At 46.6% G+C, this 12,162-nt stretch overlaps 1 protein-coding gene and 1 long non-coding RNA gene across 7 annotated transcripts in view; one reads left to right on the top strand and one right to left on the bottom strand.

The window, feature by feature from the left end:
• Positions 1 to 1,116: 1,116 nt before the first annotated feature.
• The window catches only part of TRAF3IP2 (TRAF3 interacting protein 2), a 46,244-nt gene continuing 35,198 nt past the window's right edge, over positions 1,117 to 12,162 (bottom strand). For 4 of the 5 annotated variants that reach the window (XM_081530578.1, XM_081530580.1, XM_081530582.1 and 1 more), the window contains 4 exons: positions 8,950 to 9,018; positions 7,767 to 7,883; positions 4,195 to 4,269; positions 1,117 to 1,674 (listed from right to left, as the gene is read on the bottom strand). In XM_081530578.1, the coding sequence (XP_081386704.1) occupies positions 1,528 to 1,674; positions 4,195 to 4,269; positions 7,767 to 7,883; positions 8,950 to 9,018 (408 nt within the window). In that variant the 3' untranslated portion in view covers positions 1,117 to 1,527. The remainder of the gene's footprint in view (positions 1,675 to 4,194; positions 4,270 to 7,766; positions 7,884 to 8,949; positions 9,019 to 12,162) is intronic. The other variant, XM_081530579.1, reaches the window with a different exon arrangement.
• The window catches only part of LOC145521719 (uncharacterized), a 31,714-nt gene continuing 24,236 nt past the window's right edge, over positions 4,685 to 12,162 (top strand). The window contains exons 1-4 of one of the 2 annotated variants that reach the window (XR_014065626.1): positions 4,685 to 4,893; positions 5,704 to 6,448; positions 6,577 to 6,635; positions 7,319 to 8,200. This is a non-coding gene — a long non-coding RNA (uncharacterized LOC145521719). Of the gene's footprint in view, positions 4,894 to 5,703; positions 6,449 to 6,576; positions 6,636 to 7,318; positions 8,201 to 12,162 lie in introns of those variants that run through there. The other variant, XR_014065625.1, reaches the window with a different exon arrangement.

The raw sequence follows: 12,162 nt of genomic DNA, 5'->3' as shown, positions 1-12,162 counted from the left end.
ACAGAGGATGAGATGGTTGGATGGCATCATCGACTCAAAGTTTGAGCAAACTCCAGAAGATGGTGAAGGACAGGGAAGCCTGGTGTGCTGCAGTCCACAGGTTGCAAAGAGTTGGACACTATTAAGCGACTAAAGAAGAGCAACAAAGAGGTTAGACAGAGAAGAGGAAGCAGTGGCTCTCAGCCCTGCCAAGTCTCCCTATCGACTTATTATCTTGGACCATAATTAATTACACCTTGCTCTATGTAGTAGAATATATATACTATATATATTCATACCCATACATATATGTGTATATATATATTCCATATAAGGGTGTGCTTGTGTATGTTTTCTGTGGAGACCAGATGAGCAAGATATTATTAATGTGAAGGTACGGTTGAAGGTATTTTAAAAAGAAGAAGAAAATGTCCCTGTTGAGAAAATGTAATTTCAGTCCCCTAGGAGATTATTATGAAAATGAAAACTCAGTCACTCCTCAAGAGTATTTATAACTTAGGTTCTAAAGGCCTTAAACCTTTAGGATCATTAGGAATATTTTTGTCCACATAATTATAGAAGTCAATCTCTGGTTTTTCAGAAAAGTGAAAGTACTTGCTTAAGGTCACACAGCTAGTTAGTGTCAGGGGAGATCCCTGGTGGCCTAGTGGTTAGGATTTGGCACTTTCCCTGTGAGGGCAAAGGTTTGATCCCTGAACAGGGAACCATCCCTCAGGCCATGTGGCATGAAACAATAGCTAGTTAGTGGCAGACCCAAGACTATAACTCAGGTCTCCCAAACCACAATTCTAGCCTGCACTGAACATCCCCATCTCTTCATACAATTCACAGACATTTTGGTATATGTAGCCCGGGCCCTAAGAGCTATGACTTTACTTAGGATCACGGTAGTGTGTGGTACAAAGTTATATTGTTATAAAGTTCTACTGAAGGAATAAAACTTTCAAGATGAAGTTAAAAGGGGATGTTTAACTATCTGGCCTTAATCTTTTAATACAAAGCAGTCTGTTACATCTGTCTAATGTTTTACTGAAGTAGATTTATCGATGTCCTCGGAAGCAATTGCCCGTAAAAATTAATATATATCTATCTCCTTTGAGATAAGTGAAACACAGATTTACAAAAGAGTAAACCGTTTATTATTTGTACATGAATTAGTTTGGTCTGAGGACACACAGCATCTGGTGAACTCAGAAATGTTGCCCTAAGCGGAGAGTGTTTGTGGTTGCTGGTGTTTACAGTAACGTCACCTGTATTATTTACGTGCTAGGTGCTGAGGGCCATTCTGGATACTCAGAGTGTTGGGGGAATGTGCACAGCAATGGGTTTAAGAAGCAGGGAATGAAGAACAGTCATGGCCTCCATCTCAAAGACAAGATCCTTCAAGGTCTCAGGAGGAAGCAGCCCCCGCAGAACAGGTTTCCTGGGGTTGGAAGGCGCCTCAAGGAGGGACGGAAAACAACAGCCCTGAACGCTGCCAGCCAGCCTCAGCCATAAGAGCTGTAATCTGGGGGTGGGAGTACGGGGTCACAAGGGGACCACCTGAAGGGTGGGCAGAGGCCCTCGGGGAGGAGCCACGTACTCCTCCTCTCTGAGCAGCCGCAGAAGGATGTTCTTTTTATTCTTGGGCCAGCTGTAGATGTGAGTGTTCTGAAGCCAGGTGGGCACATGCTCCTAGGGCAGAGAGAGAATGACAGAAGCAAAAGCCATTAGAGAAAAACCTGGATTCCAGATCCCGGGCCCAGTTCCCCAACATCCTCGGTTTTCCCTTCGCAGGCATCTCCTGCTAAACTCTCCTGGGGGCTGTGCTGTTTTGCTTTCAGAAGGGGTTTGCGTGTGAAATGCTCTTGGCTCCGGGTGCCAGCTGTGTAGCTCATTACAGAAAGCACATGTGCACGGCATGTCCCATCAGTCTCCCAGGCTACCTGCCCTTCGCCTTTCAGCATGCTTTTCACCACCCTCCCCTAAAAGGGGTAGGACAGAGGTCACACAGAGCCATGTGAATTCCCCAGGGGCTCCAGCAGAAGTGTGCCAAGGCTGTGGGCGTTCATCCAACTCGTTATCCTTTCACTCCAGCCCCAGGTGTGACCCTCAGAAGAAGGAGGTTCCCCCACCCCACATCCCAGCGATCTGGCAAAAGCCTAACCTGTCAGCCAGGGATCGAGAGACCGCATTTTCAGACTGCCCTTAGGGAGTGGACTTTCTGTTGGGGGCAGACAGATGATGCAGAGGTATAGTGTGTTCCATGACAATGCAGGCCGTGGAGAAAAATAAAACAGAGAAAAGGGGCAGGGAGTGCTGGGCAGGGATGAAACATCTGCAGTTTTAAGTCAGGCATTAGGGAAAGATCACAAAGCTTCCTCACTCTACTTTTTTACATCTTTACTTGTTTTCTCACTGAGACCTTTCCCTGTATGTGTGCAGTCGCTCAGTCGTGTACAATTCTTTGAGACCCATGGACTGTAGCCCACCAGGCTCCCCTGGGATTCAAGGGTCACAAAGAGTTGGATGCAACCGAGAGAATGAACACACACAGGGAAAGGTCTCACTGAGAAAACAAGTAAAGATGTAAAAGAGTAGAATGAGGAAAGTTTGTGGAGCGAGCTTTGACCCCTGGTCGGAGAACTAAGATCTCACGTGCCGTGGGGCAACTACTGAGCCCACAACTAAGACTCAATGCAGCCAAACAAACATTTTTTTTTAAAAGACACAGTTACTGCCTTGAGGAGTTCATAGTCTTATGATGGAGTCAAAATGTAACTATTCTCCAGGCAGTAGCATGCCAAGGGGACAGGTAGGCGGGAGCAGTCTGCCCTGAGTGTGGGTAATAAGGGGAGTGTTTGAAGAAGTTTAAAAAACATTAACAAAACCAACTAAAAGTGGGTCTGCTTTTTTCTGTCACCACGCTCCAGTAATTCTAAACAATTACTCCCAACTCTCCCACCCCCAGCCGCATACTGTTGTTGACTCCAGGTACTCTCAAGAGAGGGACTATTCAATATTTGGGGCATGAAGGGGGAGCGGTCAGGAAAGGCTAAGAGATGGGGTGCTAGAGGGCTAAGTGAGAGCTCACCAGACAGACAAGTCGAGGAAGGGCGCTGCAAGCAGTGAGAACACAAGTGCAAAGACACAGTAAGAGTGTGGCATGTGGCAGGACACCTGAAACGGTACACAGTGACCAGAGCACAGTGTCATTTGTGTGTACAGTGGCAAGGCAGAAAGCTGAGCAGGCAGGCAGAGCCCTCTTCTCAAGGGTCTCGTATATCATACAAGGAAGATGAATGTGATCTGTAGTCGGTAGGAAACCCACCACAAAACTTCTAAGCTGGAGACAGATAGATCAGATCTACATTTCTGATGTTCCTCTTTGATGGCAGAGCAGAGGATGGCTGGTACAGAATCAAAGTGGACACAGCACAACCAGAAGGAGATCATGCCATGAGAGCAGTCAGAGGCTGGGCAAGGGACAGAAAGCACACTGTTGGGCAGGTTGTGAACTGGGCAAGCCCAGGGGTCCTGGTCCCATAAACTGGACGCTCCTTCATCCAGGACAGAAGTCTCAATGCAGTCTTGTCATCCAGGGATGCTCCAGGGTAGGGCTGGGCCTGAGCTCAGGGTGCTGGGATCTGGCTCCCAAGACCTTCACTACAGAGCTGCCATTACTTCTCCAAGCCTGGCACAGGCTCTCAGATGTTTTTCATCCCTGTTCTCCAAATCTGCTGGCCTGTCCTTCTAGCGAACGCAATCCCTCCTACAAGCCACAGCAAAGTTCCCTTTGGTAACTGTGTAGGTTTAATTCCTGTATTCTACAGCTTTGAGCACTGAGCTATGTTCAACAAAATATTTCCATGCGACAGCCAGCTGAAAATGCTCACATCTTGACTTTTCTGTACAAGAGATAAGAAGTATCAGATGAACAGCCTCTTTTCCTCTCATGGGCTGAAAACACAAACTACTTCTTTGTGTGTGATGGCTGTTTGAACAGTTAGGACAGCGATGGTCTATCAGATAAAGCTTTAAAATCTTCCTGATTCAGGCTTCTGCACTGAGTGGTACAACTTGTTGATCTTTCTGGCAACACTGCTATCTCAAAGGATTGATAAAGAGCTGACAAGGTTTTCCACTTAAAATCCTGGAGATTTTAAACCAAAGCTGGACTTAAAGACTTAAAACAAACTTTGTTTGTTTATTTACCTTCTTAGCATTTGGGAAGAGCACAGGGATGAATCTGAAGTTCATGCTTCCTTGTTTTATGAACTCAATCTGCATCTGGAAAAGAACACACTTGAAGGTTTAATTTCAGGACTGAGGATGAGAAATTAATGGTTCTCACAATCATGGAAGCCCACACAGGATTTTTGTTCTGATTTCCGTCAGTGCCACACACTCCTCATTTTAAACTGCCCATCACACATCCACGCCTTTTGCTCATTTATCGGTCATGGATTGAAAGCCCATTAAGAGTCAAGCTCTGTGTTAGACTTGGGGTTTCAAGGACTAGGATGCTCTCCAGGGTGTGCTGAGCTGCCGCACAGCAGTTCACAGAAGCCACTCGTGTGCATCTCTTCCGAAGTCTGTGTTCAGTGACTTCACAGTGGTAGTTTGATGTCAGCCCTGTGAGTGTATTGGTACCATGGAAATGGACAAATGCTACAAATCAGGATTCCCCATCCTTTTTTTTTTTGAGGACCAGTTTACCAGGTATCACAGCTATAAAGCCAGCAGCTTACTGAGCAGGCAGAAAGGAAAACTACCGACCACAGTGCAGTGTGAAAAGTATGAACAAATTGCTGTGGTAGCCCAGTGGGGGCCATCCTTTTCTACATCAGTGGTTTGAAGGAGTTACAAGGGAGGTGTCATTTGGATACTAAAAGAAAAGAAGAATTTGCTCAGGTAGGGAAAATGGAGGGAAGTGGGGGAAGGACAGCTTCAGCAAAGGAAACAGTATATGAGCAAATGTCTGGAGGTGTGAAGGAATGTTTCGGGGCTGGGACTGGTTAGAAATGCAGGGGGGCCAGGGAGGGTGAGGGAAGTGAAGCTAGAGGTCAATAAGATGAGCTCCATCTGCCAAGCTTTAGGTTTCCCACACCACCTCCGATTTACGCTGACATGGCAGAGGCCCCCAAAAGATTTAGCTGCCAAGAACTCGATCAAAACCAGAAATTTCAGCAGGAGAGAAGTTAGTCTTCCAAATCCTGTGACCAGCACAAAGCTTTCAGTCATCTGATGACAAAGGAGATGAGGAATTATGTGTTCCCAACTGTCTCATCTTACAACTGAATTTTTTAACTGAGAAATCTTCACCATGCATGGGAATAAAAACAAAACAGAGAGGAAAGTGACAGTGGTTAACGACTGAAATCACCATAGAAACCCCCTTATAAACACACACACACACACACACACACACACACACACACACACACACACACATCTTCCATGAGGTGTTTTCTCAGAATCACCTCTGTTAAAAATCAGAAGATAACACCAAAAGCCTATTTTAAAAGGGCCCTAGAGCAGTGCACCTAAAAGCACCAACCACACGAGTACAAATGGGTGAGAGGAGGGGAATAGCGCTTGTAAGATAAACATGAAGAACTGGACTCAGTCTCTGACTCCCAGGACACTGCATCCTATAAAATTTTGCTTGTCTACTAGGCTACCCCAGCAACAGTGCTTTTTCATTCTCTCTCATGTTTTCAGAGATGGACCTTCTGGGAAGCTGTTGGCTCTAGGATGTAGTTATTCCTGGGTTTCTGTTTGATCCCTCTGCCCTGGAGTTTTCTGCTGCTTGGAGGGGACCAGGAAGTCAGCCAGCTGGGCAGAAAGGCCCTTCTCTATCTGGTCTCTTCGACCCCTCCATTGATGAGAAAGGGCCTGAGACACTGTCGTTGCAAGAAACGGAGTTTGGAGACAGTCTGGTTCATGGCCGGACACCGTCAGACAAGCTCCAAGGTTCAGCTGCCTATTACTGCCAGGCGACACCACACACCAGCAGAGCTTGACAGGTTTCCTGGGGAAGTGGCAGCGACCTGGGGCCCTCAACACACACACGAGCTGACAGCCTGGGGACTGGCAGTTCCTAGAGACGGAGTGCTTTGGGGCCGTGAAGTGCTGTGGCAGACAGTGGAGGGGGACAGCACCTAGAGCCAGCTGTGACCTTTTAGGGCAGAAACAGTACCCCTTTCTAGGCTCCACCCGGGGGCTGCCGGGCTGGGTAAGAATGAAATAAGAAGGATACTCATCGTACTCCTTGGCCTCACTCTCTGACCTCCCCACCTTGCCTTGGCTTTTACTTTGGGTTAATTGTGAGCTCAAGTAAGGGGTCAACACTTGGTAGAAGAGGAACCAGAGACTCTGAAGAACCGGATGGGGGTATCCACGCATCCAGCCTGCCTTTTTCCTGTGCTGCTCCTGAGCCACAGGATTTCAGTCCACTTCCCTTGAGGTAAAGCTGCATGTCCTTGCCCCCCTGACCCCCTGATGCCCTGTGTTGCTTACTTATCCCAACTGAGCCGCTTCTGCTTCCTGCCCCATCTTCCTGTCTTAATCAAGGACCTTTTATGCCCATTCCAGGTGCCTTCCCCGCCTTGTGGAATGTTCAAGCTGAAATGGAGCTTACAAGTTCTAGTCCAGTGAGTTTCAAGCCTTTTTAAGTCTCAGGATCCTTGGTAAACAAGCCCGAGAAAGGCAGACAGCTCTGGGGGAGGTGCCCAGCAGGTATGGGCACCAGGGCAGCTTCAAGGGAGAGTGTGACTCTCACAAGCCTAGTCTGGCATCCCAGTCAAGCAGGCGCCGTCTCCTCAAGGGTCGGTATGATCATGGAAAGCAGGGAGGCTGCTTGCCCGTAACACAGTCCGTTTCAAAGCTAGGTGATATTTTCAGCCAGAATGTTCTGTCAGACTCTAAGTCTAACTTCCTGTAAGTTTCCTCTGCTGGTGTTAGTTTGACCAGGCCCCCGGAGTTCGGGTATTGCCTATCTCTCATGAACTAGAACCATCCCTTCCCTTGACTGAGCATCTGATCTATGCCTTATGCTCTACAGACTTTATTTCCAACAACACTGTTAGTGACCCATTTTCTGAATAGTGACATGGAAGCACAAAGAGGTTTAGTGGTAAAGAATCTTTTGCAGTGCAGGAGACCTGGGTTTGATCCCTGGATCAGGAAGATCCCCTGAAGAAGAAAAAGGCAACCCTCTCCAGTATTCTTGCCTGGACAGAAGAGCTTGGCAGGCTACAGTCCATTGGGTTACAAAGAGTTGGATAAGATGGAGCGACTCACACTTTCACTTTCCATGGTCACACACCCTATACAGGAGGAAGCCAGATTTGAACACGGGCTATCTGACACTACACTGTGTGTCCTCTCGGATGTGCTACTCTGACTCTCTGAATAGGCAGAGGACAGAACCGGACACAGATGCAGGGAGACTGCTCTCCTCACAGCCCTGTCTCCTGCCCTCCCAGGACTTCACATCTGTGGGTAAACAATTAAACCAGCAGCGTTCTGCTTTCCCGAATCTTGAAACTTAGAGATCACAGATTAATCTCCCTGTTACTGAGAAGGAACACAGAGTCCCAGAGGTATGGGGACTTGCCCCAGGTCCCCAAGGTAAATGGAGCCAGAACCAACACCCGCCTCTCCTGCCTCATTCTTCAACCATCAGCCCCCGCCTTCAGTGGGTATCCAGTGAAGGACAGACTTATACAGAAGCAGAAGCCCGACTGCGAGGGCTGGCAAGGTGCTGTGGTTTCATCACTCACCATTCGATGAATGTACTTAGTATGTAAGCCATGTTCATCTTCGTCCAGCTGCGACTCAGCGCCTTCCACATCCTGTTTGTATTTGGGGCTGATTGCTACGATTATCATCACTGTCTTCTGTTAATGAGAGGGAGAAAGCATGTTTATGGAAGTGTGGCGTGTGGTCCATTTGGGGAAGGCAGGCTGGAAACCGGCCAGCAAGACTGTGAGCATCTTCTGATACACTGCAGGGTGGAGGGCCAGCCCCCATCCACGGAAAGTGAAAGGCAAGGCCCCAACGCAGGCAGACTCCTGGCTCCCCACCCTCTTGCCCGGCCCAGCCCTGTCTCTCTCCCCAGCTCCCTTCAAACACAAGAGCCAGTGGCTCTCCTAAATGGACACGGTTCTGCCCACCGTCTTCCACAACCATCACTAATAAAGGTCTAATGAATATCGGAATGACTAAGTAACTCTGCATTGTGGCAGCGAGGCTCTGCCTCCCTCCGGCAACAGGATCTAAGCTGTCAGTTACTGCACCCTTGACTGCCCTGCTTGCCGCTGACGCTTAGCCCAGTCGGGAGGAGCAGACCCTTCAGCACAAAGCAAACATCAGGCTGCAGACAAAAGGAAAAGCCTCAAAACCCCAGCCAGCTCAGACTCCATCCCCCACCAGCTGACGCGGACAGGCTGGCAGCAATCAATTTCTATCTTGTTAAAGCACAACGTGTCCCAGTGGCCGGTATAGATTCTGTCAGTGAAAAACAAATCACAAGGCTGTGAGGGGGCGTCTGGGGTGGGGGCGGGCGATGTGCTGCCCTGCCTGTGAGGCTGCCCAGGAAACCTCTTCAGTCTGATCCTGCAAAACACTTGGTGGTGGCCTCAGATTAAATTGAATTCTGCTGCTCCCTCCCTACTCCCCGCCTTCATTTCCTCCTTTCCTATTCTGGTCGAAAAATTGTTTGCTCTGATTATTATCAACCACCTGTGTCTGGTTCGACAGTTATTTCCTGCCTGTGCATGTCCAGGAGGGTGACCCCATCCTTCCTTTCCAAGTCTTTGCACGGCTGCCAACAAGGGAAGCTTTGTTGGGACTTGGTCAGCTTTGGCCTTGGTGGGTATGCCAGTGCTTCTTTCATAAAATAACTCCACGAGCTAATTGTCTTTCTCACCAGCAAACAAGCTCAGAATTTTGGAATGTACTTACATCCCTAAGGTAGCGTTCCATCCACTTAATGATATCAATGCCTCGGATTCTATCTTCAAATATGTCAATCTACAAGAAAAAAAGATGTGGAAAGTGGCTCTTAATGAGAAGCTCTGTCTAGATGCAAAGCAAGAGAAAGCACAAGAGGCTGTATACATTTAGGGCTGAAAAAGTCACTAATGCTTTTTTGCAAAGAAGAGCCTGAAAGTCTAAAAATCAAGAAGTAATTTTCTTAAAATGTTTCCTGATTTCAAGATTAGTAGGCATTTGAGTATTTAATATTTGTAATTATGTTTTAAAAATTTGAGACATAGTAGACCACCAAATTGGATGTAAGCCAGCAACATATGCATAATATACACAAAACATATGCATATATATATGTATATATGTATATATATCTGTAATTTGAAGGCAAACATGATTCTGGAGGATTTTAATGGATGTGTAGTATGCAAGTACTGAGATACAATATAGTACTTTGCTTGCATTAGCCAGGTCATTATTATGGTATTATATTCAGTTTTGACCTATATATTTAAAAAGGATTGTGTGAAACTTGAAGCAAATCCAAGAAACAGTCACAAAAACAATTACTGAGATAGTGGGGGAAAGGTTTATGATGAAAGTTGAGAAGTAGAACTCTTGGTCCTTGAAAAGACTGGTATTAAATATCAAATCTTTGAAGGGGAGAAAAACCAGTTATTTTCCATTTTACAGAAGCCCAAACAAGACCTTTCTTGGGCTCAGGCTTGTCCTGCAGCTAGAGAGGAGTGTGTGTCTGCACAAGGTGCTCTTGATTGGAAGACGGATTATGTACAGGGATGGGTGATGCAGGGAGAGAGTCCTTGAAGAGGGGTGATTTGATTCAGCCACACTGCTCCCACGTCAATTGTCCTCAATGTCATGCTGCCATTTAGGGCCAGTCAAGTTCCAGCCATTCAGCAAGCTTGCCATGCCGTCCATGATCCAGTGTCACCTCTTTTCCCCACATATGCCCTGTCTACTCTACTCTCCACATTTGTGTTCCCTGCACCATAAAAGGAGAAGGCAATGGCACCCCACTCCAGTACTCTTGCCTGGAAAATCCCATGGATGGAGGAGGCTGGTAGGCTGCAGTCCATGGGGTCTCTAAGAGTCGGACACGACTGAGCGACTTCGCTTTCACTTTTCCCTTTCATGCACTGGAGAAGGAAATGGCAACCCACTCCAGTATTCTTGCCGGGAGAATCCTAGGGACGGTGGAGCCTGGTGGGCTGCCGTCTATGGGGTCGCACAGAGTTGGACACGACTGAAGCGACTTAGCAGCAGCAGCAGCACCATAAAAGCACAGTGCAAGCCCCCCTGCTCTGTGAATCCTCCCCACACACTGACTTCCTCCTCCTCCCCTTAATGAACTCTACCCCACTGTGACTACTGAAGGTACTGGACAATGAACACATTATTATGGCATTCTTTCATTTACTGAATGTCTCATGGATGTCTGGCTTATCTCTTGAGCCTGGTTCTAAGCTTCCTATGGAACAAGATCCTGCTCTACACCAAACTCAGATATATACAGTATAGAATATGAATTCAGAATATGTACTTTTAAACTGATGGAACATAAAAACTGGAATGGCTTTCCTTTTGGTTTGGATGATTCATGCTTTAAAATGTTCAATGGCCAATGACTACATTAGGTAAACTTGACAGAGGCTTTGCAGTTCTCTGAGATTGCATCAGTTATCTGTTTCTGTTTTACGAGAGAGAAGCAATGTATGCCAGGGCTGACAAGAGATGGGCAGCGTGGCTTTCCTCTTTCCACTTGGAAGACTTTGAAAATCTTCCCAAAGTTCTCTGAGTCTTACTATTTTCATTTGTAGTATGTGGTTAATATACCTACTTTCTAGAGTGCTTGTGAGGATTATAATGAGTTAGAGTGGAAAAGGCATATCATAATGCCAGGCATAAAGTAAGTCCTCAATAAATGGTCATTCTTATTATTATCCCAGCACCTAAATTCTTCCTTGCTATGGAACTAGACATTCTGGAAGGAACAATGTGCTGGAGATCTTCCACTGGTCTCTCCAGACATCTACTAAAATTCACAGCTTCTGTCAGGCCAACTTTTCTACCCAGCTACTGTTATGAGCTGAATTGTGTCCCTCCAAATTCATGTTTCAATATATGTCTTAACCCCCTGTGTCTCAGACTATGACTGTATTTGGATATAGGGCTTTTAAAAGGTGATTAAAGTAAAACGGGGTCTCGTGGGTGGGCCCTGATGCAGTATGACTGGGGTCCTTAGAAGAGGAGACTATAAAGAAAGACCAGAGGAAAGACCAGGGGAAGACAGAGGGAGAAGATGGTTCTCTACAAGACAAGGAAGACATTTCAGAATGAAACCAACCCTGCTGAAACCTTAATCTTACACTACGAGCCTCCACAACTGAGAAAATAAAGGACAGTTTAAGCTCCCTAGCCTGTGGTACTCTGTGGCAGACCCAGCAAACCAATACAGTGCCCCCTTTAGGTTGTAGGAGTCACTGTTCCCTTGCCTCTTTAGGCCTCAGGGTGGTAGACTCTCCTTGCTTTTGCTAGTCCTGGGATATTGCACTCCTCATTCTCTATGGGTTTCCTAAGACTCACCTAGAACATTGAAAATGATCCATTTATTAAATTACCCATTAAATTAATTTTTATCCACTAAGGGGATCTTGATGTATTGATGCAATAATTTAGCTATCCAGGATGAGGCTCTGGGATTTTACCACAGGCTTTAAGGACTTCCCTGGTGGCTCGGATGGTAAAGAATCCGCCTGCAAGGCAGGAGACCTGGGTTCTATCCCTGGGTTGGGAAGATCCCCTGGAGAAGGAAATGGCAACCCACTCCAGTATTCTTGCCTGGACAATTCCATTCCCAGAGGAGCCTGGTGGGTTATAGTCCACAGGGTTACCAAGAGTCCGACATGAGTGAACTACTCACACTTTCACTTTTCACTTCATAATGATGAGGATTAGGGTTTAGGGACAAATTTAAATTGGGCCTAAGCAGCCCCTAATTGTTAAGGTCACAAAAACCCGTCCTCTTCTCTGGAGGCAATCAGTATGCTTATGTGGAAAGGACTAAAAGTAAGATCTTTTCTATAATGTTGGCCTTATGTCCTGTAATTTGATTTTATATGAGTTGCCCCAGTGTTTCTTATCCCAGAAACAAGAAATTGAAACGTT

This window comes from Giraffa tippelskirchi, chromosome 9 (genome assembly GCF_054371585.1).
Source record: "Giraffa tippelskirchi isolate mGirTip1 chromosome 9, T2T-mGirTip1v1.2.pri, whole genome shotgun sequence".
NCBI classification, from domain to species: Eukaryota; Metazoa; Chordata; class Mammalia; order Artiodactyla; family Giraffidae; genus Giraffa; species Giraffa tippelskirchi.
This window is presented reverse-complemented; position numbering and strand designations above follow the sequence as displayed.